The sequence below is a fragment of the Haplochromis burtoni genome, unplaced genomic scaffold (genome assembly GCF_018398535.1).
Source record: "Haplochromis burtoni strain Fernald_Lab_line unplaced genomic scaffold, NCSU_Asbu1 Contig_355, whole genome shotgun sequence".
Taxonomy (NCBI): Eukaryota; Metazoa; Chordata; class Actinopteri; order Cichliformes; family Cichlidae; genus Haplochromis; species Haplochromis burtoni.
Window position 1 is genome coordinate 237,579 of NW_024582716.1, and position 27,014 is coordinate 264,592.

At 41.8% G+C, this 27,014-nt stretch overlaps 1 protein-coding gene across 2 annotated transcripts in view; it reads right to left on the reverse strand.

Annotated features, from left to right (window-relative positions):
* The window catches only part of LOC102293624 (neural cell adhesion molecule 2), a 385,578-nt gene that overhangs the window by 95,755 nt on the left and 262,809 nt on the right, over window positions 1-27,014 (reverse strand). Inside the window, exon 1 of one of the 2 annotated variants that reach the window (XM_042228811.1) lies at window positions 214-4,974. The exons of the other annotated variant lie outside the window; for it this stretch is intronic. Within the exon in view, the coding sequence (XP_042084745.1) occupies window positions 214-277 (64 nt within the window). The 5' untranslated portion in view covers window positions 278-4,974. Of the gene's footprint in view, window positions 1-213; window positions 4,975-27,014 lie in introns of those variants that run through there. 2 annotated transcript variants of the gene reach the window in all.

Below are 27,014 nucleotides of genomic sequence, written 5' to 3' on the forward strand. Positions count from 1 at the left end.
TATGTGGCGACATGCAAATGCACAGATGCGTTGTTTCAGACAGATGTGAAATCTTCTGCTAATTAGCACGAAAAGGCAAGATGATCTTATCTAGCAGGTGGCCATAATAGCATGTTTTGCTCATTTCACCACCACTGGCTCTCTATCTCCCTGTGGCTACTAGGCAGAATGAAACACTGTTTGTGTTCATATATATGGGTTGCTACAGTTCGCCTCTGGATCTTATTAACAAGCCCATTAGCATTACAGTAAACACCATACACATACTGCCTGTCATTAAAAACTTTGCTGTTTTCCGGTCTTATTGCATGTTGGTTTTTGTGGCTCACATTGTATCAGAGTGGAGAAAATATGCAAGCTGCCCTTAGGGCACTTGCTAAATGAATGCCATTGCTTTTAAAGAAAGCCCTAAGAGGACTGGCATGAAATTTCATCAAAGTGATATTTCTTAAAAGTACAGAATTACTTTACTTCCTTCTACCATAATTTTATATTAGCCCCCCTAACTTTCTTGAGCTACTTGCATTTATTAGAACCATAAATATTTTAGATCAGAGCTCTAAATACTAATGAAGGTAGTCTTTGTGATTGTGAAAGACACAAACTGTTTTTGTCAAACGCTTTTAATGATGATAGAGCCTAAGGCAAGGTCGATAACAGGTCAAAAAGCTCCCATGTTCAGGTTGTGTAGCTCCCAAAAGGAAAGAGGTGTCTGCATTCATTAGGTCTACACTTCTCTGATAGAAAATGCAACTTGTCACGTCTTTGTCACTGGAAACAATGAATTCGAACAAGAGAGGAAGCTTGCTCATAACTCAGAGATACTTCAGCAGTGGCTGGATCATAACAGATTCTGATTTGCTATAAATCTTGTAATTAGTAAATCAAAATGGGCAGCACAGTTGTGTGGTTAGCACCATTGCCTCCCAGCAAGAAAGTCCTGGGTTCGTCTTTCCATGTGGAGTCTGCATGCTGGATCTCTGCGGCTTCCCACAGACACGTCTGGTAGCTTAACTGGTCATTCATATGGAGACGAATTTCAGAAATTGGACCTGTGACATCTGAAATAGCCTCCAGTCCAAACCGCAACCATGAATTTGCTAAGAGTAAGAAAACAAATGATTCAGTCAAAGATTATGCATGTTTTCAGCTGGGTGTTCTTTGCCTATCTCAACAACTCCTCATACAATCTACATCAAATTTGGCATTTGACGTAGATCAAGTGCAGTATCATGTTTGAGATCACGGAGATGATGTGAAACATCTCTGTAACCGCGTAATAATGGCCAGTACCATTAAAATGACAAGTGCAAATTATACTGCGAAAGTCAAAGGATCTTAAATGCCCCCTCAAAAAGAACTAGCAACCTTGGTAAAATATTATATTCTTCTGTATTTCTTAACCAAATTCTCAAAACAACTGGTCCAGAAAACCCAGATGCCCTCTTGGATACAGCACTCCAAAGAAAAATGTGAAGGGAAAAGTGACAGAAAGTCAAAACAAGAAGGTATGAAGTTGCCTTATGTAGTAGTAATATTCCTAAAGGACCATATGTTCCACAAATCAATCACCAAACTCGTGAAGCCAGACAGACAATCGAGGCTGTGTCAGAGGGCAGATGAGTTACCAGAAGGAAAAGCACAGAGCCCCAAGTGGCAAGGCAATCACCAGCTATGATAGAAATAAGGGGAGTCGAACAACAGGGCTCCAATTTGAGTTTTCAATTGTTACCTTGCAATCAGAGTGTCTAGATGTCAAAGGTGATGGCAAATGTGGGGAAAGAGACTCTCCAAATGACATCGGAGTGCATCGAGAAGCACACAAAAGCAGGTCGGCATGCAGATCCCAATGTTTAGAGCATAAAATCTCCAGCACATAAAAATACACCACCGCCATCCCAAAGTACCTCTCAGACAAACACGCTCTGGTACAACCTTGGTATTGTCTCATGACCTTTGTCTCCCTTATCCTCCATCACCAAAACGATTTCTATTCCAGATTGTGCAGTAAAGTGCAGCCTCACACTGTGACAGAATAAATCCAATTTTCTTGGATATTGTGTTTGTATTTATGGAAACATAAGGGGGGAAGCCAGCCTTTAAGCATAGGTGCAAGATAATGCCCTTATCCTCATTCCCTTTCTCAAAACAGAATCATGCTCCACTGGAAATTATACAGAAGCTCTGACCATTTCATTGCTATTTTGTTTCTTTTTTATCCCCCACTCACTCAGCACGCCTGAGTCCTGTGACTAATCTATTAGCCTTATATTTTCTTATCTCTGTCACCCTACCATTTCTGTTCCTCTATTTCCTTCCTTTATCCTTTCTCTTCTCATCGGGCTGCAACCTGTTTCTCAACATGGTGGCATCAGTGCGCTTCAGGGATTGGGGATAATATTCATACCTTACCCAGACATGATAAAAAAAGTTTTTCCATTTTATTACACAAAAAAAGCGCCAAAAAGTTCTCAAACAGTGTCAATCAAAAATCTTCTAATTAAAACTGATGCTCGGATAAGTACAATCAAGGTGTCAATCCATCACCTCGTCAGTCTGTATGCCAGCCTAGATTGCTAATGATGTGTTGATCAGGTGTAAAATTGCACTACAAAGGTAGAAGAAGAAGAAGAAGAAGAGCATCGCTGACACCGTAAATGGGTCGCTTGAGTGAGTTTTTTTCTTTCTTTCTGAGGAATGTGGCAGCTTTCTTTTAGGTATTAATAAGGTCATCCATCAAGACAGAAAGGTTCCAGTCAAATGATCAGGTTAATAAGGCCAATTATAATGACCAACCATTTTTTCTGCATACAGACAAGCTAATTAAATATATATTCATGAGATGCCAGTGCTGTCACTTTAGTGTCGCTTTGCAATGCTTCGCTGAGAACTTTCCAAACTACGTCCTCGGAGTCGACAGAAAAGGGCCGTTTTTAGGTGACGTCACTAGCTAATCACTTCAGATTTTCCTGAAACGCAATACAGGGCTGATGGCCTGCTCCTCTATTACACGTTTTACACCTCAGATTCTAAAGAGGACTTTACAAATGTGTCATATGTTCACACACATACACACAGGGGCAAGCGACGGCGACCGTATGTGGCTCAGGAGGTCAGCTTCTAATTGGAAGGTCACTGGTTTCGTTCCTGGTTCCTCCAGTCTGTGTGTCTAAGCGTCCTTGGGCAAGACACTGAACTCCAAATTAGCCCCGATGTATCTATCGAAGTCTGACAGTTTGCCTGATAGGTAAAGAGAGCTTAAGGCACAGCCTAAAGCTTTGTATGAATGAATGAATGCCCCCTCTGAAAATAGTCTGAGTGCTGAGTGAAAATAGAAAGTACCAGTCCATTTACCACTCACTCTCATATGATCACACGCAAGGTCATTGCAACTGACCTTAGCTAAAGGATGGCTTAACATGTAAAGGACCAGGACCAGGAATCACACTGACAAACCTGTGAGTATGTCACCCAGCCAATCACTTGCATTACTGTTCTTAAATTCTCTAATCCCATTAGAGTTCTGCTTCTTCTTTTTCTTTTGACTTTTACCTTTACGGGTTGCCACAGAGGATCATCTGCCTCCATCTCACAGTATTCCTAATATCCAGTCCTCCCTAACTACATCCATGAATCCACCACTTATTGTAAATAACAACCGCAAACCTCCACCAAGGCAGTCTCTGGGCAGTGTTCAGTTTTAAAGGAATCATACTGTATATTGCATATATTCTTTTTTTTTTTTTTTTAAATATTTTTAATGTTTAAGAATTTTGTAGTGCAATACTTGACATAATTTTAAGTATAATTATTATAGTTTTTAAGGGGCTATAGTACATGTGTAGCACTCATGTCATTGTTTAGTAACATTTGTTTAAGTGTAGTAATGATTATCATGTGAAAGACATTTTTGATATTGAGTTTATTTTATTTTCCATTAAAATAAGATGAGTGTTTTGTATTTAAAGGGTTCTAGCTTGTAATTGCAATCTCCATAACAAAGTCAGCATAAAATAATTGTTGCCATTAAAAACGCAGGCACCTGTTTCATAAAAGACATTTTATGAAAGTTTGACCTCATTTGACCTTGAAGAAAAGGTCAGAGGTCCAATGTGATATTTAGAATCTCCACATATCATATGTCTATATGTTGTCAATACAAACAATGGCATTAAGAAATATCGCTTTATTAAATTGGTCTATATAGCATTATTATAGCTTTGATCTTCACATCATTCTATTGACCTAGAAGTAGAGGTCAAAGGTCATATCTGATCTGATATTTTAAATCTTTACATGGGACTTTCAATATGATGAAAATACCACACTAGTACGAATCATACTTCAAGTTATGAGGCTTTTTTGTCAATTTCAAACATTAAATCATTAGGCTGACCTTGAAGACCTTGGACCTACTTTTACACCAAATTAAAGTTTAAAAGTTAAAGTTATCAGAATCCATGTTTACACTATTATCGTATAGTGTATAGTTATATTATTGTGTAGTTTTTTATAATGTGCTATAAGCACGTGTGCACTGTTTCCAATTTCGTTATATTATGTATAATGACAATAAAGGCTTTCAATTCAATTCAATGTTTACAGACATAATGACACATCTACATGCACACAAACATTCCCCAAAACAAACAGAACCTCATTGGCACATGCAATTATATTGTAGGTGGTACACTGGTGCAATGGTTAGCACTGTTCTGTCAGAGCAAATAGGCTCTGGCTTCTGACAGACTGGAGTGTTTCTGTGTGACATTTGGGCACATGTGAGGTTTCACTTTACGCTTGTAAATAGAAATGACTTGACAACGGATCTCAGGGGATTTGGCAATGGCATGCAAAAGTATGTAGTGCATTGAATTTAAAGGTAAAAAAAAGTATTATTTTTGATGGCAAAGGCTAACTTCAGACTTCACTAATATTGCTGGATGCGGAAAGGTTCATCCATCCATTCGCTTCCGCTTATCCTTTTCAGGGTCGCGGGGGGCGCTGGAGCCTATCCCAGCTGTCATAGGGCGAGAGGCGGGGTACACCCTGGACAGGTCGCCAGTCTGTCGCAGGGCCAACACATAGGGACAGACAACCATTCGCGCTCACATTCACTCGCACATTCACTCCTGCATGTCTTTGGACGGTGGGAGGAAGCCGGAGTACCCGGAGGGAACCCACGCAAACACGGGGAGAACATGCAAACTCCACACAGAAAGACCCCGGCCTGATGGTGGAATTGAACTCAGGACCTTCTTGCTGTGCGGCAACAGTGCTAACCACCGTGCCACCACGGAAAGGGTCAGGTTTACATAATTACAATTAGATCAGAATTAAGTTCTGAGCACACCTCTCCATGCCACTACTGAAGACTGTGCTCCCTGATCTCTTTTGACTTGCCTCACTCAATCACCAGTGTTTCTCAATGTTTCTATGGCTGCCCTCCTCCCCGAAAATGGAAGGTTTTCTCATGTTCTGCAAATAATATAGAAAATGCATGACTAACGTCATGGTGTTCAAGATAATGGACCCCAGTATATGTTGGTGAAGGGTTTGATCATGAAGATCTATTTGAAATTCAAAAAGTCCCTGCCATCAAACACACACTACATATTGATCTTCTGAAGAGGGTCGACTGAGTTCACCTCATTGCTACACCAACCCCTGTATAAGTACACTGAGATGAGGGAACCCACGTGCAGTGGGAGGCTTGTCCCGCCTCTGTGGGAGGAGGTGACTCAATTGAGTTTGGCGAAGAGTGATTCAGTTATAAGACCTGGAGGACTGGGAGGCACTATCTGATTTCGGAGGGCCACTGGGAGGAAGTCTCGAAAAATGAGCAATGAAGGAAAAAGAAAAAAGCAAAACATGAAAAATAGAGCTCATTGTGTCAAATCCTGCACATTAAGGTGTGTTATTTCACAAGCTAGAAAGCCAGTTTCAGAAGAGACAATCAAGCAGATGCAAATAGAGGATGAGTGTCACGACAAGGAACAGCAGTCTAAACACACCAAGAATTACATTGGGCTGCTGTCAGCAGGAAGAGCCCTCTAGTAAACGTATGTAGGCGTTTTGCCCGTCAGATTCACTAAAGCATGAAGCGAGAGAGCGGCTCGCTGCTGATGCCACTCTCCCACCATTCTCCGCTCATTCTCCTCGCTCTCTAAGAAAGAAGCAGAGGCAAATAAAAATAGAAATAATCCACTCCCTTGTTCAGCCATTCCCCTTTGCCAGCTGTTCATGTGGGAATAAGGTCATTTCGAAACACTTCTTTCTCTCTTTTTTTTTAAAGCTAACCAGTCACGGCAGTTTAAAATACCGGTTAGCTTGGGTTCACTTTTCATCGCAAAAGAAAATACAAAAGGGATATGCACATACGAGGTGATTGCGTAGAGGAATAATACAGTGGTTACTGTGGGTGGTTGCTAGCAGACTTGTCACACCGGGAGCTGAATCTTTAACAGCAGCTCATTAGTGCACCTACACTATGTATTTGTGGAACATGAGAATATTCACACGGGACGTGATTAAAAGCTTGGTGGGTGAACACAAGCAGAGCGAATGTTGACCTTAATGACAAGTGTGGATTGTTTTATGCATACTTTCAAGCAGGCGCATCATCACAGCGCTTCCCGATTGCAACAAAACACATCTGTTGGCTTAATTAAGGGGCTCGCTTGCTTGAAATTTAGCCCGCGTCGGTCACAAAGTGACCCTGGCTTTTCATATCCGGAACAAGCTTCCTCCACTGCACAAGGGATGCAGGTTTCATCGAACCCCAAAAAAGTTTCCCCTTTGGAACGTTCGGCAGATTGGGAACAAGGGTTGAACAAAGTGTGATTTTTAACATAAAAAACGTTCACTTCTGTAGATCGAAATCAAACATCCACAGTGCTCGAGCAACAGTTCCAGAACAGCTTCACACGACACAAAACAAAGATTTGCATTTCTGCTTTTCTTCTGGCAAAAAGGTGCCCGCATTTTCTTGCTTTCAACCTCAATTGGGAGCTATTCTGCGTTCTTTGAATAGAAACTGTCATTTGGTCTCAGCTGGCCAGTGATGCTCGGCTTTGACAATATGCAATTCAGCTGCGCAGACCGCCCCAAAGTACAATTGTAAATTCTCAAAGAGCGACTGCAAGAAAAGACTTTGGACAAACATGTCAAAGCTATATCTGCCTAAACATTTTAAGAGGATAGGATGCGGGATTTCTGAATATGTGTAAACCAAACACAAATAGCCACCATCCAAATCCCCACCTTGTTAAATATGATGATGATTTTCATGTTAATGTAGACTCTGGGTTGAAAGGAATAAAAAAAAAGAAGAAAAAAAAACCCTCCTCTGGCACAAACAAGAAGGAAACATCTAAAGTGATCACTGAGGTGTGCCTGTCTGCTACACCTCTAAGGGATGTTACCTTTAATTCTCATTCATGCGTGCCGGTGAATGAGCCGAGCAACGTGATTTTTTTTTACATTTGTTTCTTCTTCTTTGCAGAAGCGATCATTGCCGCGGGGATTGAAATGGCACGGTGGTGGGCTGATTATTCTCCTGCCACATCCTGCCGGTGGCTGTGACACAGCCATTATTCTCAGGCCCGTGGATTAATTCAGTCACAAAGGAGAGGTCAGCGGCTCCTGCCAGGCCTGAGAGAGAGGAGGCTCTGGGGGATTATACAAGGTGGAGTCAAGCACAGCAGAACCATCTTCTGCCTTCTTGGGCTGTGATAAAATTCAAAGGTTTAAGGTCAAGAGTCTCTCTAATTGGGAGGGTATGTCCCGTGACAATCACTGTGCAGACCATTAAGGCTGGAATTTTCTGCTAAATGATCCACACTGTAAAACGAATTACATTCATTTTCTAAAATTTACAGCTGAATGGGATGTTCTCTCAATCTAAGTATGAATTGGACTGGATTGTAGATCCCAATTACACTAACACTGGAGACGAATTGACTCTGTGCACGTTAGCATATGCTACTTCCGGTGCGGAAACTCCTGTGTCCTATTCGCTCCTGGTTTACGGTCCAAAACAAGTTAAGCAAATGAATGAATCAAGCGGTGATTTACATTTCTATAGATGTCTTGGGCATTTACCCAATATATCTATAAATGATGTTCATCGACTTGTTGATATTTTTCCCCGCGCCTCAAAGCAAAAGAGAAAATGGATTCAAATGTTATATTTCTCCTCGTTTATCGCGGGTGTTATGTTCTAAAAATAACCAGCGATAGGTGAAATCAAGTAGCCAATTTTATTTTTTGACGGTGCAAAACGTTTCGTGTACATACAGTACAGCACTTCAGAGTCACACCGCTAGCGATCGATGCAGCGATTCTGTACTGTACAGGAGAGACGTCACGGAGGAGATCGTCTGCAGCGATCAGGACGCAGGACACAATGTGACGTAAAAAAAAAAAAAGCATGCAAACTTGCACTAAAAAATCTGCGAAACAGCGAGGTGAAAGGTGAACCGCGTTATTAGCGAGGGACCACTGTAATTTTTAAGGTAAGTCACAACATACCCTTCATACATACTAATGTATAGAAACCCTTACCAGCAATCATTCATTTTTTGTGTGGCTTTTTTCACGGTTTGTTAACATGCTGTGTAGGTGTGTACTTGACTAGCTGATATCGACATAACGGGGAAACATCTGGTTTGACTATTCTTCACCTGTAGTTTGAATGCTGAACATTTGCCTGTTTAAATCATAAGACCAGTCACTATACAGAGATGTGCTTCTGAATGTGGACGATGTCTCTTCTGCTGCAGTAATGCAGTTCTGCTTGTGTTGAGTGATGTAAACAACTGATTGATCTAAACTCTTTAAACGTCAAAATTGATCATTAGATTTTTTATGACAACAGTGGCGAGTGTTCCCACCTTCTGCTCTTTGTAACTTAACGCGATCTTTCCGTTTTCGAGTTTTGGACATGATTTTGGAGTATATCTTCGCAGTAGCGATTGACCGCAAAGTAAAGCTACCGGAAATATACAACCCCACATCCGGTCTCAAACCAGGAAGTTAGCATTTTCTCGTGCACAGGGTCTATACACAGTGCTGCTAAGGTAGGGTTTGATGTGCCATTACAATAAGTTGTGTTGCCGTATGGTTTTGAATTGAAATGCTTTTACCTTTTGTACAGCTTCCACAGCTACTGTAATAAAGCAAATTAATGCAGTAAATAAACAACTATATCCTGTCTAGCTACAGTGAGTTTAATGTCGGGTTTTCATTAAAATACGAGACTGAAAATGAGGTTATTTTTTTTTCCAATTAGGCTCGCCACACAAAAGAAAAATCAGAGCCCGAGCTAATGTCATTCTCTTCTCTAATCTCAAGATCAGTGATTCAAAGGCTCAACCTGTATAACTCGCTTTTCAGCTTGTCCAATTCCTCCCACTTCAGCACACTTTTGTATTTCTATTTCCCTTTCTACCCATCACCCTTAATTTTACTCAAGTCAAAGCCTTTCATCTTTCCCTTTTCTTGCCTCGTTGTGCAATGAGTTGTCTGCTCACCTTTTTTCTGTGCGATTCCTTTCGGATATCATGTCTCTCTATTATTCACTCCGTCACTCTCTCTCGCTCTCTCGGTTTCTTGCTCTCTGACAGTTTCGTGGCTGCCCATGCAGCGCTTGTGACAGAAGCTGACACCAACTGTCACTGTGGCCCTGGCCAACGAGGAATTTAGAGTGCCAGGACCAGCCACCACTGAGTCAAGTCATGCCAGTATAAATGTTACTCAAAACTTTCTCCCTCACTGTTTTCCCTGAACCCTGTACCGTAGATGCACGTTCATTTTACCGAGGAGTCAAGGGATAAAAACAGTGGATCAGTGGCACTGACGGTCATTTACGAATGACACATGCAAAACTTGTACAGCAGCTATAACAAAAGAGGGCAAATTGTCATAATGTGAATGGACAAAGGTTCAGAGCCACATCATAAAAAAGCTTGTAATGTCTGAAACTAAAAATACGAGATTATGCAATGCTGGGAAACAATTTTAAAACTCTATTTATATCCAGCTCTTAGGAAGCTCAGATTAGACATGTTTTAGAAACATAGCATAGTTAAGGCAATGGCTAAACTAACAGATTCATTCATAGTTTTCAGAATAACCTAAATCCTCCTACTATACAAGTGTTAAAAAACCAAACAAAAAGAACCCCCTTTAGCCTAACTGAGAGGTGCTGTCATGGTTTGGGGCAACATTTCAGATGGTGGTGTTGGGGATCTTGTCAAACCAGTGCAGTAAAAGTATACATGTACAGAAAAACACACAGTGGAGCTCTATCAGCCATGAATTGGCCTCCCCAGAGCCCGAACTTCAAAATTATTGAAGCAGTGTGGGATCATGTTGACAGAGAACAGAACGAAAGACAGAAACATCCAAAGAAGAGCTTTGAATGTCCTTCAAGAAGCCTGTAGAACTATTCTTGAAAACTACTTAAAGGAATTACAAGAAAGCTGCCTAAGAGAGTTCAGACTGTGCTGAAGAATAAAGGTAGTCACATCAAATCATGACTTTTAAGCTTGCCTGTGTGCAATAAATATGTAGGAAAGGTGGTTGGATGGCTCAAGATTTCTGCACAGCAATGTAAGGGTAGAATGTAAAGATGTTGCCTGTGTTTGGGTTTTGCAGTGGCCATGAAGCAAAGTTCTGTGGCTGCGATGCCATTGCCTGAGGATCTATCGGTTATTTTCTCACAGACTATTATCAAACAGACATTTAGATAATTTGATTGAAAAAAAAAATCTTAGAGGATGAAGTCTGCTTTGTATACAGCATTTAACAGAAGAGCAAAGCTTCAGAGCCGAGGACGTTTTTTGAGGGACTGATAAAGGAATCAATTATGTTAATGGATAATTTACAACCACTCTGACAAATGATCATGCAAGTGTAGTGACTATGAAGAGCGTAAACCAGGTCTGTTATATTAGCCAGAACACTCCTGAATATTGCACTTCACTTTTAAAAAGCTAGTCATGGATATTTATTGATTAGCTTCTTTTTTTTTTTCAAAAACATGCTTTACTAGGCATGCACTTTTTTGTTTAGTGCTCCATATTGATTGCATTCAGGCACTGGGCATAAGAAAGAAGTAAAATGTACAGGATCAGTGCTTGATGTTGCAAATGAAGCAAGCATCTTGAATATTTTATCGTGGAAAAAAAAGGGATGTGCAATGTGTTTGTGTACACCAAATTCCTATTATACCACCATCATCTAGAGGGGGTGTTTGTGAAATCGCATCTGAGACTAACACCTCCTGCAGCGCAGAGAAAGGTCAACTCATTATTTAATTTGAAGCTGCATCTTTGAAAACAAAATAATGTAAAAGGAAAAAAAAACGAATGACCTGACTTTGTGGGAAACGTACTGATTTGCATTAAGTTGTGGATGACTGGATAGATGCCTCGTGTACTGACAGAAGCTTTAAGGCACTTTAGCTGTGCATACAGTAAGTAGGTGACAGTTTAATAGGCTAATTAATAGTCTGCGAAATCTGCATGTGGCACTAGCGTACAGTGTTGAATGACTGCTTGTATGGCAGTTTTGCAGTAAACACATTAAAGAAGGATCCGTCACTGAGCTCAAATACCAACTCTCCACCCCACCCCACCCCACCCCGCCGTGACGGATGATAATAGCGAGTATCTATATCCATACACAGGCTCAGCTATGCATGGCTTTCAATTAGAACCGTCAGCAGTGTGCACTCTGTGCTCCATAAAGGTAAGCAAACAAATCAATATGCATGGAGGAGAGCGCTCCTTTAAAACATTACCCCTGAATGCATCTTATACCACTGTATATACTGAAGTGACAACTAGAGCCCCCCCAAGGCAAAATCAATATTTGAGCAAATGCATCCACAAGACATTTGACACACTGTCCTTTTTAAAAACGCACAACACGAGATATGGTTTTCACAAACACGGTGCAATCAGAGTCATACACAAGCCTACATAGAGTACAGTGCACCACTGCGAGTATCCCTGACTTGGATAATTGTTGCCTCTGTAACTCAAAAGACAACATATCCCCAAGCTTTAGAATTAGCATATTCATTATTTAACTGGGGAGCAGCTGGCTAATTGGCAAATGAAATGCTTTCAATAATGTTCAGATGAGAAGCAGAATTTGATTAAACTGAATCTGGGGAAATTTTAGGAAAAAGAGAGAGAGGGAGAAATGAATATAAATGAGTGAATTGAGGAGGGTAAGAAAAGAAGATCTCTTTTGGGACGTGAGCAAAGTGACAGTCTATGTCATAAGCGCTGCCATTGTGCAGATGTACCGACTCTGCGGTGTTTGTGTGCAAATAAAGTAATTCGCAAGTCAACAGAAATGCTTCAAAACACGCTTGCAATTATCGCAATTTCCCATCCGGCGCTATCCGTAAACCCTCCAAAAAAAAGGGAGACGGAGGATATCACAGCTCAGTTCTGGCGCAGGTACTTCTGTTTTAATGGACTGCCGGAGCCAACTGAGTCATGTCAGCTTTCTAAATCAGAAAAGGAGGCTTGGGGGCGAGGGAGGGGCGTTGGATACGCTCGTAAAAATGCCCCCGCGATTCTTGTATCCGCTCATTCGAGTTAATGACACGTGCTCTCAGGTCATATATCAGCGTCTGTTTGATCCTGGTCTAGGATATTAAACTTTGATGGGTTCCCGCATTCACGGTGTACCCGGTGTACCTTTGCAGAGGACAGTGCAGAGTTCAGTCAATATGTGCACCCATCTCATAGCCAACTGGAAATGACTTATAAATGCAGGCCAAAGTGTTGGCACCAAGCTGACACACAGCTTCATCCCAATAATGCTTCACATGCCATTTTGCCAATTTTCTGCCACTCGTGATCCGCAACAAAAGGTGACACGTGTCAGCAGGGTAGCGTCAAAGTACCGGGAGAGTGGAAGCGGAGCAGCGGGGCACTCATACAGCAGAGATGGGTGGGGAGGGCGTGAGAGGGACTGGGCTGACGCACAGCTGGGTCATAGCAGCAGAAGCTGGAGGTGGCCATCAGCTGGCAGCCTGCTAAGAGTTTCCCACCAGGATTCCTGTGCTGTGGCTGTGCTGTGGATAGAACAACACCGGTGTGCCACAATCACTACTGGCCTGCTGCTGGGAAATACTGTAAGCCGGCATGCTGCGGTGGTGGGTGACAGCCTGCCATCTGAGAAGCTAGCAGTTAGTACCCACACTCTGCCAAGATTCATGACAAACAGGAAGCAAGCAAATCAGCGCTGCAGCTTTTCTCTTCTTGATGTGGGCATGTTGATGCTCGAAAGCCCATTACAGGTGTTGCCATTCGTGCTACCGAGAACTTGGCTTCTATATTTGCAGATTCAATGGTTGTCTAAAAGTGGAAAGTTCTCCATCACACAGTTTCTCAACCTGTTAAAAACAATTCCCGCAGTAAAGCATTTCTCATACACTTATATAGAAGTTGGACTTTCTGCTGCCACCGTCAGACACCAAGGTGAAGTTGCTAGCACTGTTGCTTCAGAGGAATAAGGCTTCATGTGTTCTGCCTGTGCCTGTGTGGGTTCTCTCTGGGTACTCTGGCTTCTTCCCACAGTCTAAAGATATGCATGTTTGGTTAATTGGTGATTCTAAATCTGGTGTAGTTATGAATGCAAGTGTGGATGGGCTGTGTTAGCTCTGCAATGGATTAGCACCCTGTCAAGGTTGCACTTCCCTCTCTTGCCCCATGACAGCTGGGATAATCCTACTTAGGCCCTGAGTCTATGTCCCTTTTTATATATACAGGTTAAGTTAAACATAACTTTGCATAAAGTCTTGCTCACTTTTAAATTCCACAGCAGCTACTGTTCCACAATGTGATTACCTTGCACTCTCTGAATAGTGGAAAATTACAGTGAAAACTCTCTATAAAGCATTCTGTTCTTTATGTCAAGCGTTGAATATGCTTACCCAAAGAAACAGCTGAATATGTCCTTGAAGGTACTGATTGCAATTCGTTAGAGGTACTGATTGTGCATTTGAATCAATTTTGGAATAACTTATTATTTCTTTGAAGTCAAATACAGAAAAAAATGTCCGTTATAATATTAAATGTGTACATTTATAGTTATGCATTCTCTAAGTCTCCCCTTTTACAGCCAGAACAGGTCTCAATGGCACAGATTCAGGAACTCTCTAGAGGTCCTGTGTTTTTTTTTGTTTTTTTAGGACAGCAGCATCTGCTCCTTTGTGTTGAGAGATGGACTCTCGTTGGATTTGTTCTGCAGAGTCCTGCAAATGCTGGATTGGAATTTAATCAGGTGGCCCAATCAATGTATTGGACTGTATCTCTCAGAGGAGTTTTTTGCAGCATACACTGTCCTGCTGCTGACATTCGGGTAGCACACGGTGTGCAAAAATTGCTTGGTGGGTAGGTGGGCAGTACACGTGACCCAAGGTTTGTTAAACGGACGTTAAATTCTAAACAAGATGACGCTATGCCTGATCTGCTTACATCAAAATACTCAACAGCAAACGTTTGAAACCACTTCGTTTGGGTGCAAAGGTGGATCATCTTTTTCCGTGCTCGCTTTAATAAAAGCACTTCTTCGAACACACTCATCACAGTGTGTTCTGACGTTACCTCTGTTGTTTGTTTTCCCATTTCCCACTTTGCATTTAATTGAATGCAGTCACTAGTGGATGAGTGCTGAGTTAGCTGACTGTGACGACCCTTTGTTTTTGGTGACTGAGCGCAGGTTGTTTCCACACAATCATTAGTAAAAGCCAGCGCTAACATTTAAAGATGAAGTCCTTGCTATGTAACAAGATGCAAACGAGCAAATCCACTGGAGAGACCAGTGCATGCTTTTATTTTTTACCATTGCTGGTGGTGTAGATAATAGTGTTTGTTCTTGGCCCACGCGTGGGGATACAACACGGGCTCCCACAGCTGGGCCACAGTGGCTTGGCGACAATGGGCATCCCGGGCGGCTCCGATGCAATGCAACAATTGTTTGAGGGAAGAGCAGAAAGGAGTCAGGAGAGCACAATCTCTTTATTTCTGATTAGCATTGGAAATGAGCTGTGCCATCAGGGCCTGTAGAGAGCTTTGAAGAAAGCAGCAATCTAGCAGCTTTGTTGATAACATATATATTAATGGAGCAAGTGTGTGTATCTGTGCAAAAGCAAGATAGGTGTCTGCTGCATTCTTTGAAGACAGTAACCATATGTAACTTCAGCACTTCCTGACTGTCTACAGTGCACTTTGTAGCTGCTATTGTTTACACTGTAGGGGCTAAAATAACTTCGACTATCAATAAAAAAGAGAGTACGATTTCAGTTTTCCAGTCACCCCTCATCTCACTTTTCAGTGTTAGCCAATGCAAAACCGCAGCTCATTATCAGCAGCACAGCCTGTTTAATTATTCATACGAGCCTGCTCACTCTCATTGTTGTATGAAGTCCCTCTTCCCTCAGTTTTTTTTTTTTTTTTAATGCTTTTAAGAAAATCTGTTTCCTTGCAGCCTGGAGGTGCGGTGAATGGCAGCTTGAACAGTTTTGGCTGGTCTTGGTCGTATGTTTGCGCACGTTTGTTGTGCATACGCTCACTGATCAGAGGGAATGAAGGAGCACTCCGAGACCCTGGCTTTTAACACAGCAAAGCTTCGCTCGGAATAATGATGAACTATATTTCGGAAATATGTTTCAAAGCAAATGCAGATGCGGGCTAGGTCTATATCAGCTCTGCACATACTTTGATTTGTTGTTTGGGTATGAAAGGAGCCACGAACTGCAGTTGTAAGGGTTGTTGTGGCATGCATACAGTTGATGAATAAATAACACTGGCTACCACAGGGGAGGCTCCGATCTGTAGTATTTCTTATACCTCCTTTCATGATAATCTGTCTCCAGAAACATTCCAATACATCCTCCTCATCTTAATTCTCCTCCTCTTTCCTCTGTCATCCCCCACCCCCCACCCCCCTTCCCACTCCCAACTCTTCTTTTAGATTTCTTTTGTTTCCATAGAAACTGGGTCTTGTCCCATGCATTCTTCTCTCATGGCAGCTTCCTTCCCTGCTGGATCGGCCTCGGAAAGAGTATCACTCCTTTCAAATAGGCAGCAGCAACCTCGCCTGCAGCTTGTAACGTCTAAAGGGGATTTCCATCACTCAAATGTAGGCAAGAACATGCTATAGTTATGCATAACTACACTAAATCTATGCAACACTGACAACACTGACAAAGTGGCACTATATTATGGAGCACTGTAAATGCCTAAAATAAATTAATTGTAATAAATGAATGAAATAAATGAATTAACATTCCAATTTTATAGTATTAAATGACTGCAAAATTTTAATCTATATTTCTATCATTTTCACACCTACACAGCCTTCTGTCACGAGTCTGGCTTTAATAAACCAACGCTGTACTCACCCTATAACATGATTTAAAAAAACAATCCCTCCATTTGCATACAGAAGCAAAAATACTTTCATAAATTTCACAAGAAACTGAAGAAATTAAGTACAAAATAGAAGCAATGCCAAACGGAAATAAAAAAAATCAACAGTGTGCTTAATAAATTTATTAGACCTGTCATAAAGCACAAATATTTAATTCACTAGCTGGGCCCACGTCCTCATTTTATGTTTGACAGCGTTACAGTAGGTAAAGGTGAATGGCTTGGACATGAATTGAGCTGCAGTTTGGCGAACTCTTGGGGACTGGCGGATCCCCGTGTACTAACTAGAAGCAAAGAAGATAAATAATTGAAAAGGGGAGGGGGAGGGGCACGTAAACAAGAATGAACAGCTTGTAGGACTGGGGGAACCTATATAGATGAGAACCGGAGGCGTGGTCCCACTCCTGAAATTGCAATACTTAATCTCCAAGAAATGTGTCAAAAACTTGTTTGTACTTTTTAAAGCCTGAAATTATGGATAATTTATTTAACCTTCTGACAAAAAAATTAATCAATATTAATTTTCATGTTTTATTTTCAATTTGTTTCACATTTGCTACATTTGAGTGGGGAAAAAAACACACGTTATAGAAGTCTCAAAAACTCACAAAGTCTGTATACCCAAATTTATTCCTATTTCTTTTTGGTTTGTTTATTTATTTTTTATTATGGCAGTTTTAGTCCTCCATACTACAAGTGCTATGGCTATAAATATATAGAAGTTCTTACCAAAGTGCTAGTTGGCCTATTGGATTCACTGTTATGGATCAGTTACAACCACAACTTCAGCTTCACACTGGATGCTGTTCATAGACCTACAGAAACTGACATGCCCACTACAAATCAAAACCACCACTTAGCATCAAACCATGCAGGAAATTAAATACTCAGGAAATCAATAAAATGGAACACCTGGGATAAGTGGCTGTTAAGAAAACGCAAATGAAAATGAGTTTTTATACACAAGTCATTCTACATTTTAATGAAAAGTCATTTTTATATTAAAGTTTCTAAAAGCCCAGTTTAGTTTATTTTAGTTTTAATTTTCAGAGAATTTTATACAATCAACATAGATTTATTCCAGACGCCAAATCCTTTGATTAATATTTAGTAACTTCTCTCTTTCTTTTCCAAAAAAAAAAATCAAAAACCCCTAAGCTACCAGATGATTGTTGACACACTATAAACACATGTGTGTAGAAACTGTGATTAATTAACAATTTCTTATTTCCAGTGATGGTCCTGTGGCCTTTATCCAAAAAGGGCAGCGCTGTCAGCGAAAGCTAATGGATGGGATGGTAGATGTGTTTTTTGCGCTGGAATCTTGTTTGCGTGCTTGACAATAACAAGATACAGATTGGTGCTTCGATGAAAATTTTGCACGAGCTCAGAATAATCGATGACTTTAATGAAGCCAAAGCAACAAACATGCTGACATTCCGAGCTCACACGGTGAACAAATCCACAGTTGACGCACAGTTCACCACAAAGGCCAGATCAAACTTTTCCAGTTTTAGCTCGCTTGACCCTGCTAATACTCGTTGGCCTTCACTGACCCACATAGATTACTGGGTCAGCCAGACTGGCCCCAGGGTTTAAAGATTTGTGGGCTGTCATGGCAATCGTAAATATTTCTGGCCTATCCTTTTATGACCTGACCCTGTGAGCAGGTCAGTTAAGGTGCAATAGGGGTGCGATAGCAAAGAAGAAGCCTGACCAGCTGCTGAGCCATGGCCACAACCCCTAGTGACACTGACATCTTTCCAGACAGACGGACAAAATGAAGTTTACTCATGCCCTGCAAAAGGGCCCATTATTGCTGGATCTGGCTGCACATTTCACTGAGCTGAGGATGCACTTACTGTATTTTTGACACTTCAGCAGCATGAAAAGCAAGCACCTTTCTTCATGTTCGAGTGGGCCCTGTTCACCTCACACCTCACATGTTCAGAAGTGTATTCAGCTATTTTTTTGGTCAGATTTGCAGCGAGACCAAAGTGCTCCCTTTTGTGAGCGAAAAAGCAAAGGGAGGGCCAGATCAGCGAGCGCGTGAGGCAAGCTCGCCTCGCAGCTGAGGGACCGTTTGATAAACCTCCCATAATTAAGTTTACAGGCTGATTGTTGTATTTTATTTGCTAAGCTGACACTTGTCAAAATAGAACATGCATGGCTGTTGGCAGCATACAGTGGGGGATTTAACCAGGTTATTAAAGCTTTAACCCATTTTCAATTCAGTGTGTGCTAAATGGATAACAACCACGGAGATGGATTTCCATTTTATCCTAATTCACTGGATCATTCCTACATACTCCATTTCCCCGATGGTTCCCGTTTCAGAACATCCATCTGCATCAAGCATTTCTCTTTCATCATCTGTTAGTATAATTTCACCTCATGCTCTGAGTACTGAAAGAAATAGAAAGGCGCTTTTCATTCAGGGCCGAGAGAAATATTTGCCACACAAAAAAGAAGAGCAATGGCAGAGACGGGCGCATCAGGATAATTAATAGTGATTGTGAAATTAATTACCGCTTGCTTGCTTGTAACCTATTAGCTTTAATGACATGACACTAACAAACAGATGTACGTTTTAAGACTAAAACTCCAAATGGTGCTGCAAATCTGTGCTGCAGCTTCTTGTGTGATTGCACTGGATACGGTATCTGATGGACTGAAATCGGTAAGGCTATAAACAAAAGTTATTTCAAATTAACACGGTGGCTTCCAAGACCTTTAAGTCCAGCAGCAGCAACAGCGATAAGAACTTCTATGTGGAGATACAAAAAAAACAAAAAAAAAACATGGCCGAACAAGCTGCAGGCTGATGACATTTTAATAGAAGCTTTAATCTGCTTAGGGACAGGGAAATAGTCAAGATGCTCCAGATATGATACCGCAATAGTTCACTGTAAACCCAAATGCTCAGCGTAATTAAATTTTAAAGCAGTGCAAACTTAATTTGAACTTAATTTTTCCACCTACTTTAATATTTTGAGTTTCTGTGACCTTTTTCTCCCTTTTGGAGTTGATGGGAATATTATTTTTTATTATTAACTCCTACTATCTTTTAGATCAGGTAAAACCCAATTATTGCATTTCAGAGTACTTACTTTGCTTGTGTCTAATTATGCTGTAGCATCCAGGCTGAACTTGTGTAAGTTCTGGGTTTGCACTTGCAGAAGTGCATGTGTGCTCTGCTTACTTAATAATAGCTACAATACTGTATAAAAGTCTTGAGCTAACCAAAATGGTAAATGTGTCGGATTTATTGAAACATGTATAAACACAAATGGAAATGCAGTATTTAAGGCAAAAACAGAGTTTGTACAATTCTAATCAACTTAAATGTCAGTATGTAGTATGACCACCATTATTCTTCAACTCATTCAAGTCTGAACTCTTTTAGGCTTTCTTGTCATTTCTCTCAGGAATAGTTCTTGATGTTTCTGCCTTTTGTTCTGTTCTCTGTCAACATGATCCCACACTGCTTCAATAAAGTTGAGGTTCGGGCTCTGGGGAGGCCAATCCATGACTGATAGTGTTCCACTGAATGCTCCTCTATCCAGCTACGCTTTTCCTGCATTGGCAGTGTGTTTGGGACCATTGTCATGCGGAAAAATGAAGCTGTTCCCAAGCTGTTACTTTCCAGATGGTACTAAAGATATGGGAACAAATTGTGTTTTTGCAGTAGGCTGCTAGAAACAAAGTGACTAAAGATACGAATTAAAATTGGTTCTTGGTAAATTTTCTATTATGTGTTGATATAAAACTGATTCATCCCTGGAGTAAGGTGCCTTTTGAGTGGCTGAACAAACCAAAAATTCATTCCTCTGACGGCTTTTTACTCATTTTCAGTGCAATCCCTCTAACTGACCAATTTCAGCACCCAATTAAAGTACTTTAAAAGGCTTTCTTCTTTAAAAAATTACTGATGTCTGATTCCAGTCATGTACATATAGCACAGCAGTTCAGCTAGTGCATGCAGGGACATAGATGACAAATGATGTCTTTATGGAAAATTTTAAAAATGAGGATTCTAATGCTAGTGTGTTGAGCATTATTGTGCTGACAGATTAGACACCATTGGTGTCTGGGCATATGGCAACGCAGATCTCCATTAACCTGCCAAAACACCCAAGAAAAACAGTAGCAATACCATTTAAGCCAACTCATAGTCCATTAATTCAGCTAATGATTAACTATATCCTAGCCTACAACACGACATAGCTCACAATTCTCTAAACAGCTCATTCAATCAGTCAGTTTACGATCCACTAGGGTAAATCCAAATCCTCTAAGAAAGATGGAACAAATCGTTGAAGAGTTGCACATCACTGATCAGGCCATTAAGCCTAAACAACACTGTGCCTGTGACTTGAAAAGACAGCAGTGACATAATGCTGGGCTGCTGGTGGGATGACTCAACAGAGAATGAGCCAAAACCTGAATCTGTTCCAGCGCTGCCCTGTGTGAGAAAACAGTTAATGTTTGGTCACGTCTGGAATGTTTAAACAGATGGAAAATAACCTTTTCCGCCAATCCTCATCACCTGAAGGCAGCCCTGCCCTATTTAGCCGGGCCCTGCGCAGGAAGCAGCACCTACATACATGCAAACAAATACCCACACATCTCTCACGTCAAGCCCCTCCTTAGTAATTCCCCAAGCCTGCAATAAATCAAACCACACCTGCAAGAACACTGACCCCTGCCATCCAGGCAACCTCTGCTTCTGCTCCCCTCCTCTCATTACGCCAGCTGTTTTCTCTGCAGAGCCCTGGACTCCTTCATTACAGGCCCTGCCGTGCTCGCTGGTGAGCCCCCCAGGGCTCGTTATCGATAGCACTGCACTGAGCAGCCCAGCCGATTGGAAAGGCTCGCCACCGAGGCTCAGTGGACGCGCGGGGGCAGGTGTGGAGGATTCATTAGAGCCCAGTGGCACCACTAAAGCTGATGCAGCAACTGCGACTTATTCCTCAATCTGATAGGAGGAATTTAGTGGAGGGGAGTCTTTTTTTTCCCACTACCCGCTCTCTCCTGTGACGTGGGCACGAGAGGAGTTGTAAACACTGGGCTCTCCACATGAAGATAACGGTGGCAGAAGGTTATCTGCGCCACAGCGGGAATGATGTATGCACGGCAAATACGGCAGAGTGGCGTGCTATTGCGTGCGCCTCCCACTCTTCCTTCGCTTCTCACTCACGGCCTGATGTCTGCGTGTCTCCTGGGCCCTCATCTTTACTGATCTGATCTGCGGTAAACACCGAGAGGTGTGTTGTTCTGCCGTCTCGGCTGAATTCAGCGCTCAGAAATCGCCTGCCTCTTCTCTTCTCTTTAAACTTAAAGTGAAATCAACCCTCACAACCTCAAAGGGGCCTCCCTTAACTCCTAAAGCATACTCACCTACCACACACACTCGCACACAGAAAATCACACACCTGTTTCAATTCAATCCAATTCAATTTTATTTATATAGCGCCAAATCACAACAAAAGTTGCCTCAAGGCGCTTCATAGATAGAGAAAAACCCAACAATCATATGACCCCCTATGAGCAAGCACTTTGGCAACAGTGGGAAGGAAAAACTCCCTTTAAACAGGAAGAAACCTCCAGTAGAACCAGGCTCAGGGAGGGGCGGCCATCTGCTGCGACCGGTTGGGGTGAGAGAAGGAAGACAGGATAAAACCATGCTGTGGAAGACAGACAGAGGTTAATAACAGATATGATTCAATGCAGAGAGGTCTATTAACACATAGAAAGTGAGAAAGGTGACTGGAAAGGAAAAACTCAATGCATCATGGGAATCCCTGGCAGCCTACGTCTATTGCAGCATAACTAAGGGAGGATTCAGGGTCACCTGGTCCAGCCCTAACTATATGCTTTAGCTGATGCTTTATGTTTGGCATAAACACTTGTACACAACCCCAGTGGATACTTCAAGTGGCAATGCTGATTACAAGCTCTCCACTAGCTAGCTCCCTCATTATCATGTCTTTAATTGGGACCGAGTTTATATCCTTTCCTGCCGCGTCACTCCTTAAAGCTTCTGCGGGGCTCTCGGTTGTGTTTACCGCTTCACTTGGTTGACTGAAGCAACGCTCTGGCCTGGGGACTTAGGAAAACAATGCCCCTGTTTACCCCACCCCCCACCCCCGGCAAGTACAGACAGTTTGTCTAGCTGCTGCCTTGACAGAGTGTCCTCTGGCTGAAAAGATGATGGTGGGGGAAAGAGAAAGAGCTATCACTGGGAAACAAAGTAACAATATAGACAGCATTGGATGTGTAAGTGGATAGTAGCTTGCCCTTATGAGGTAATAGGAAGCCTAAGTACATAGATAGAAACTCTATGCAGAGGCACACAAACAAGCTACTTGCTCTCTTCACCCCAATTTCTGTCACTGGACTGCTGTGCCCTGCAGAATCTGCACCATCGATCTATCGGGCGGACTAGAGTAAATGTACAATTCACAATCTGTCTCCTTGCTTCTAATTTCCATTTGAGCGATTGGCCGGTATGGCTGGAGCATCGCCCAAAGGCTGAAGTCCATGGAGAGCGACTCTATTGTCTAGTGCTTTATTTATTCCTCTCTGGGCTAGAAAACTCCGGCTCCCTCGCCAGCCACCACCCCTCAGCTCGGCAGCCAGCAGCAGAAGAAGAATGGACGCCACAGAGGAGCAGAGGGAGCTGTCTGCTGTGGCTACATCAATTGGTGTCTGTCTCACAGGGGCCGGAGGAGTTGTGGGTGTTTCGGCGGTGCCTTGAAAGTCCTTGGACCGTTTTCAGGTTCACTGGCGAGAGTTTAAACTGCTGGGATCTTGGAGGGAGCTCAGAAAAAAGGAGATTCTGCTACTTTTCAGACTACCTCGTAGGGCTTGGATTTATTGCGGGTACCAAAAAGGCATGTTATTGCAATGTTCACAGACAAATTAGCATTTTACACTTGCATGAAACCACAAACACCACAGAGAGCCAGAATGTCCTTCCACTGACAGTAGCTTCTATTTCAACAGAGACCAAAATCACTGTCAGCAATTACTTGCAACATAAACCTCATACATCAAATCTCCTTCAAATCGTACTTCAGGCTTAGTTCAGACTGCTAAGCCAACAGGATCGTCACAGTTTTATTTCTGGGGTAGGATCCAGCTAATGGCAACCTTTGCATGTTCGCTCTATGATTAATGTAGAGTCTGAGTCATCATTAAAAGAGGCCGGCCCAATCTCACTTTGTCATTTAAGCCTTTTATCTCTTTCCCACTTCATTGTCTCATTGTCCTAAGTGCAAATCTCCAAGGACATTAAAGTCACTGGATTCTTCAGTGCATTTTCAATTGGAAGACAAATCTTCTCCTTGCACAGCATTGCCCAGGACAGTTTTTACCTTAATATCTATGACATAACAAGCGAACATTTTTTGAGACAGAGGCATTTTGGTAATCTTACTATAATGACTGTAGCCAATGTATGTATGTCTGACTCCTCCTAGACAGCATCGTCCGTCTAGATGAAACTCACTACATAAACTGCCCAAATTACCAAGCTTATCCACATCTATGCAGCTTAAATCCTTAAAAATTATTCATATTTTATGTGCAGTACCAGCCACATAAAAACTAAATATATAAAGCTGTAAAAGGACAAATTATCAAAATCATCAACAATGTACACGTAGAGTTCAGTTACTTAACACACCAACATATATATTTGTATTAATATATATAAAATTATTTGCAGTTACATAATATCTATTGGTTTCTTCCTGTTAAAAGAGAGTTTTTCCTTCCCACTGTCACCAAAGCGCTTGCACATAGGGGGTCATATGATTGTGGGGGTCTTTATCTTACAATACAAAGCGCCTTGAGGCAACTGTATAAAAATAAAAACACAAAAAAGGAGACATAAATTTGTGACATATGTGCCTGCAAACAAACAAGATTAACTAAGTATAGTAAATACAGATCCATCCCTTTAATTGATGTGAAATGATTCCTTTTCTTTGTGGAAGGACGAATGTATGAAAAGGTAAAGATAACTTCTTAGCAATAATGGCTTCCCTCCTGAAAGACTTAATTTGACCATTTCTGCTGTTAAAGATGAAAAGTTACTCTGACACTAACCTGTCGTTTTGAAGTGTTGAGTCCGCTGCAAGCACAGAATGTGATGGATGTTGATGGCTGCGTCTACCACATACATCAATGGCGCACAAGGGAGCAGCTTTGAATAGTCAGCGCTCACTCTTGAAAAGGTTAACTTACAAAACAGTGGTGCTATTAGTGGTAATGGGGGAATGGAAGAAGAAGTCAACAGAAGGGAGAAATAAGGTAAAAAGCAGGCCTGTATGGACAGGAAAAAAGGCGAAGAAAGTGTTGAGATCAGACTTTGTTCTGTCACTTTTCTAATAATTCCCATGGCCGTGTATTACCATCTGCCTGCAGCACACTGCAGGGCCGGCGCTGGCTGCAGACATGTCTGTCTGCCTGTGGCTCTGCCAGAACTCCATCTACCTGCAGTGACCTAACAGAGCACCCGTCTGCTTAGAACTCCCCCACCTAGTCCAAACCTGGCTCAATTAGACCCTCTGTGTGTGTGTGTATATATGTGAGGCTTGTGCTACGGCGTATCCGTGCAAATATTTTTTTAAGTATGGCCGGTGTGCTTTTGTAAATAGAAGTGAGTGCGATGGCCAGGTGTCGCAATGTGTGTCGTAGCAAGACAGCAGCCGGGGGGACATTAGCTGTCGAGGAAATGTAAGGAGGGACAACCTCATGCTCACTGTCCTTCCCCGTCGACCAATGCTAAGCAGGCAACAGATGGCCTGCTGGCATACTAAGCTGTATAATAGTTGCACACAAACACACACACACACACACACACACACACACACACACACACACACACACACACACACACACACACACACACACACAAATGCACACACTTTGGTAGCTAGCATGTCTATGTCTTCTGAGAGCTGCAAAGTTGCAAATCTGTTTTTCATCCCTCTCCACCTTTAGCATTGCCAAGCACACAGTGCGGTGATGTCACACAGTACACTAGCGGGTTAATTTGCTGGTGTTATCTCTGTGCTCCTAACACTCATATGGATGCTGATGCTGTGTGATGATGCAGTGATGCAGGTATGTATTAAAGTCAGAGGAAGGAGTCCTGCAATCAGCTGAATGCAAAAACAAGAAAACACCTCTTTAGCCTTTTTTTAAACTAGTCTGTCTTATTAATTTGACCTGTTAAGCAACCGGGTGTCATCACAAAAATATGCTATAGGCATTTCAATTTGCAGTACACAAAGATTTGTAAAGCAAACTACATGAATCAACATACATGAAAGGTGTTTGAGGATTTTGGAGAAGTCCGCTCATGTGGCCCACCAGGATCATCTTTCTTTTTAGCCTCTCTGTCTATGGACTGCAGATGCTTCATTTATGTCACTAGGGTAATTTCTTTCTTTCTTTTTTTTAAAATTTAATTTGTATTTGATGGACCCTAATTGGCATTTGCTTCCTGACGTTTTAATACAGGGCTAATTTACTCGTTTAAACTGATGTATTTTGTTGTCACCGTGGAAAGGAGGAGATGAGGCAGTTAGTGCTCTGTGCCACCAAATTAACACCTTCAAGATCCTATTCATTACAGCCCAGGCAGGGGGAGAAAGCACATCCACCAGGCACCCCCAACCCTTTAAAAAGCAGCGCTGAGTCACAGATCACATGCTCCTCCATCAGGGATCGCCTCACATGTGGACTGTGACCTTGTTTTGAAATGCTAAAGAATTCCACTAGCCATTAACTCAAGTCATGCCTTTGGTTTTGGTGACTCATTAACTTCAATTCTCCGGCTCCACAGTTTGAGAAGCTCGGGGAACACATGAAACTAATGTGGGCATCTGTGAGGCAGAAAACAAAAGCAATTGTGAGCTCCTGAATTCAAAATGCCGAAGTGTGTGCAGCTAATTCGCCATCCACTTAATGAGGAGGAGTTTTAATGAGTCGGGGATACGGATATATACACACATACGTTATCCCAAATTGCGAGGGGTGAGGCAGAAGCATTTCACCCCAGCGCTGATCTTTTGGGACAAAGAAAAACAGCGTCTGTCTTCAGATCCATAGAAATTCTTCACAATACAAATGATGGTAAGCTTTTGGAAGATATTGGATATCAAAAGTGAAGGGAAACCTGTGAGGTCCCCTCTAACTACATAACTCATAGAATGAATGCACATTTTGAGGTATACTGTAGATCAAAGATGAATCTTTCATTCGAGCCCTCTTTATTTATTAACAAATGTACAGTCAAAGCAGACAACCTGTAGGACTTCTGAAGTCAAAAGCTGTGAAGCAGCTTCTATTCTCTATTCTTCTCTTTGAATTTTGGCTATAGAGATTTTCTTTAAAGATTATGGAGGTCAGGTATTGATGTTGGAAGATATATATGCAGCGCTTATCTTATTGGCGGAAAAGAGCAGTTATGCTGTGAAGTTCAGTCGATTAAAAAAAACCCAGATTGACTGCATCTATCTTTGTTTATTTTCTATGATT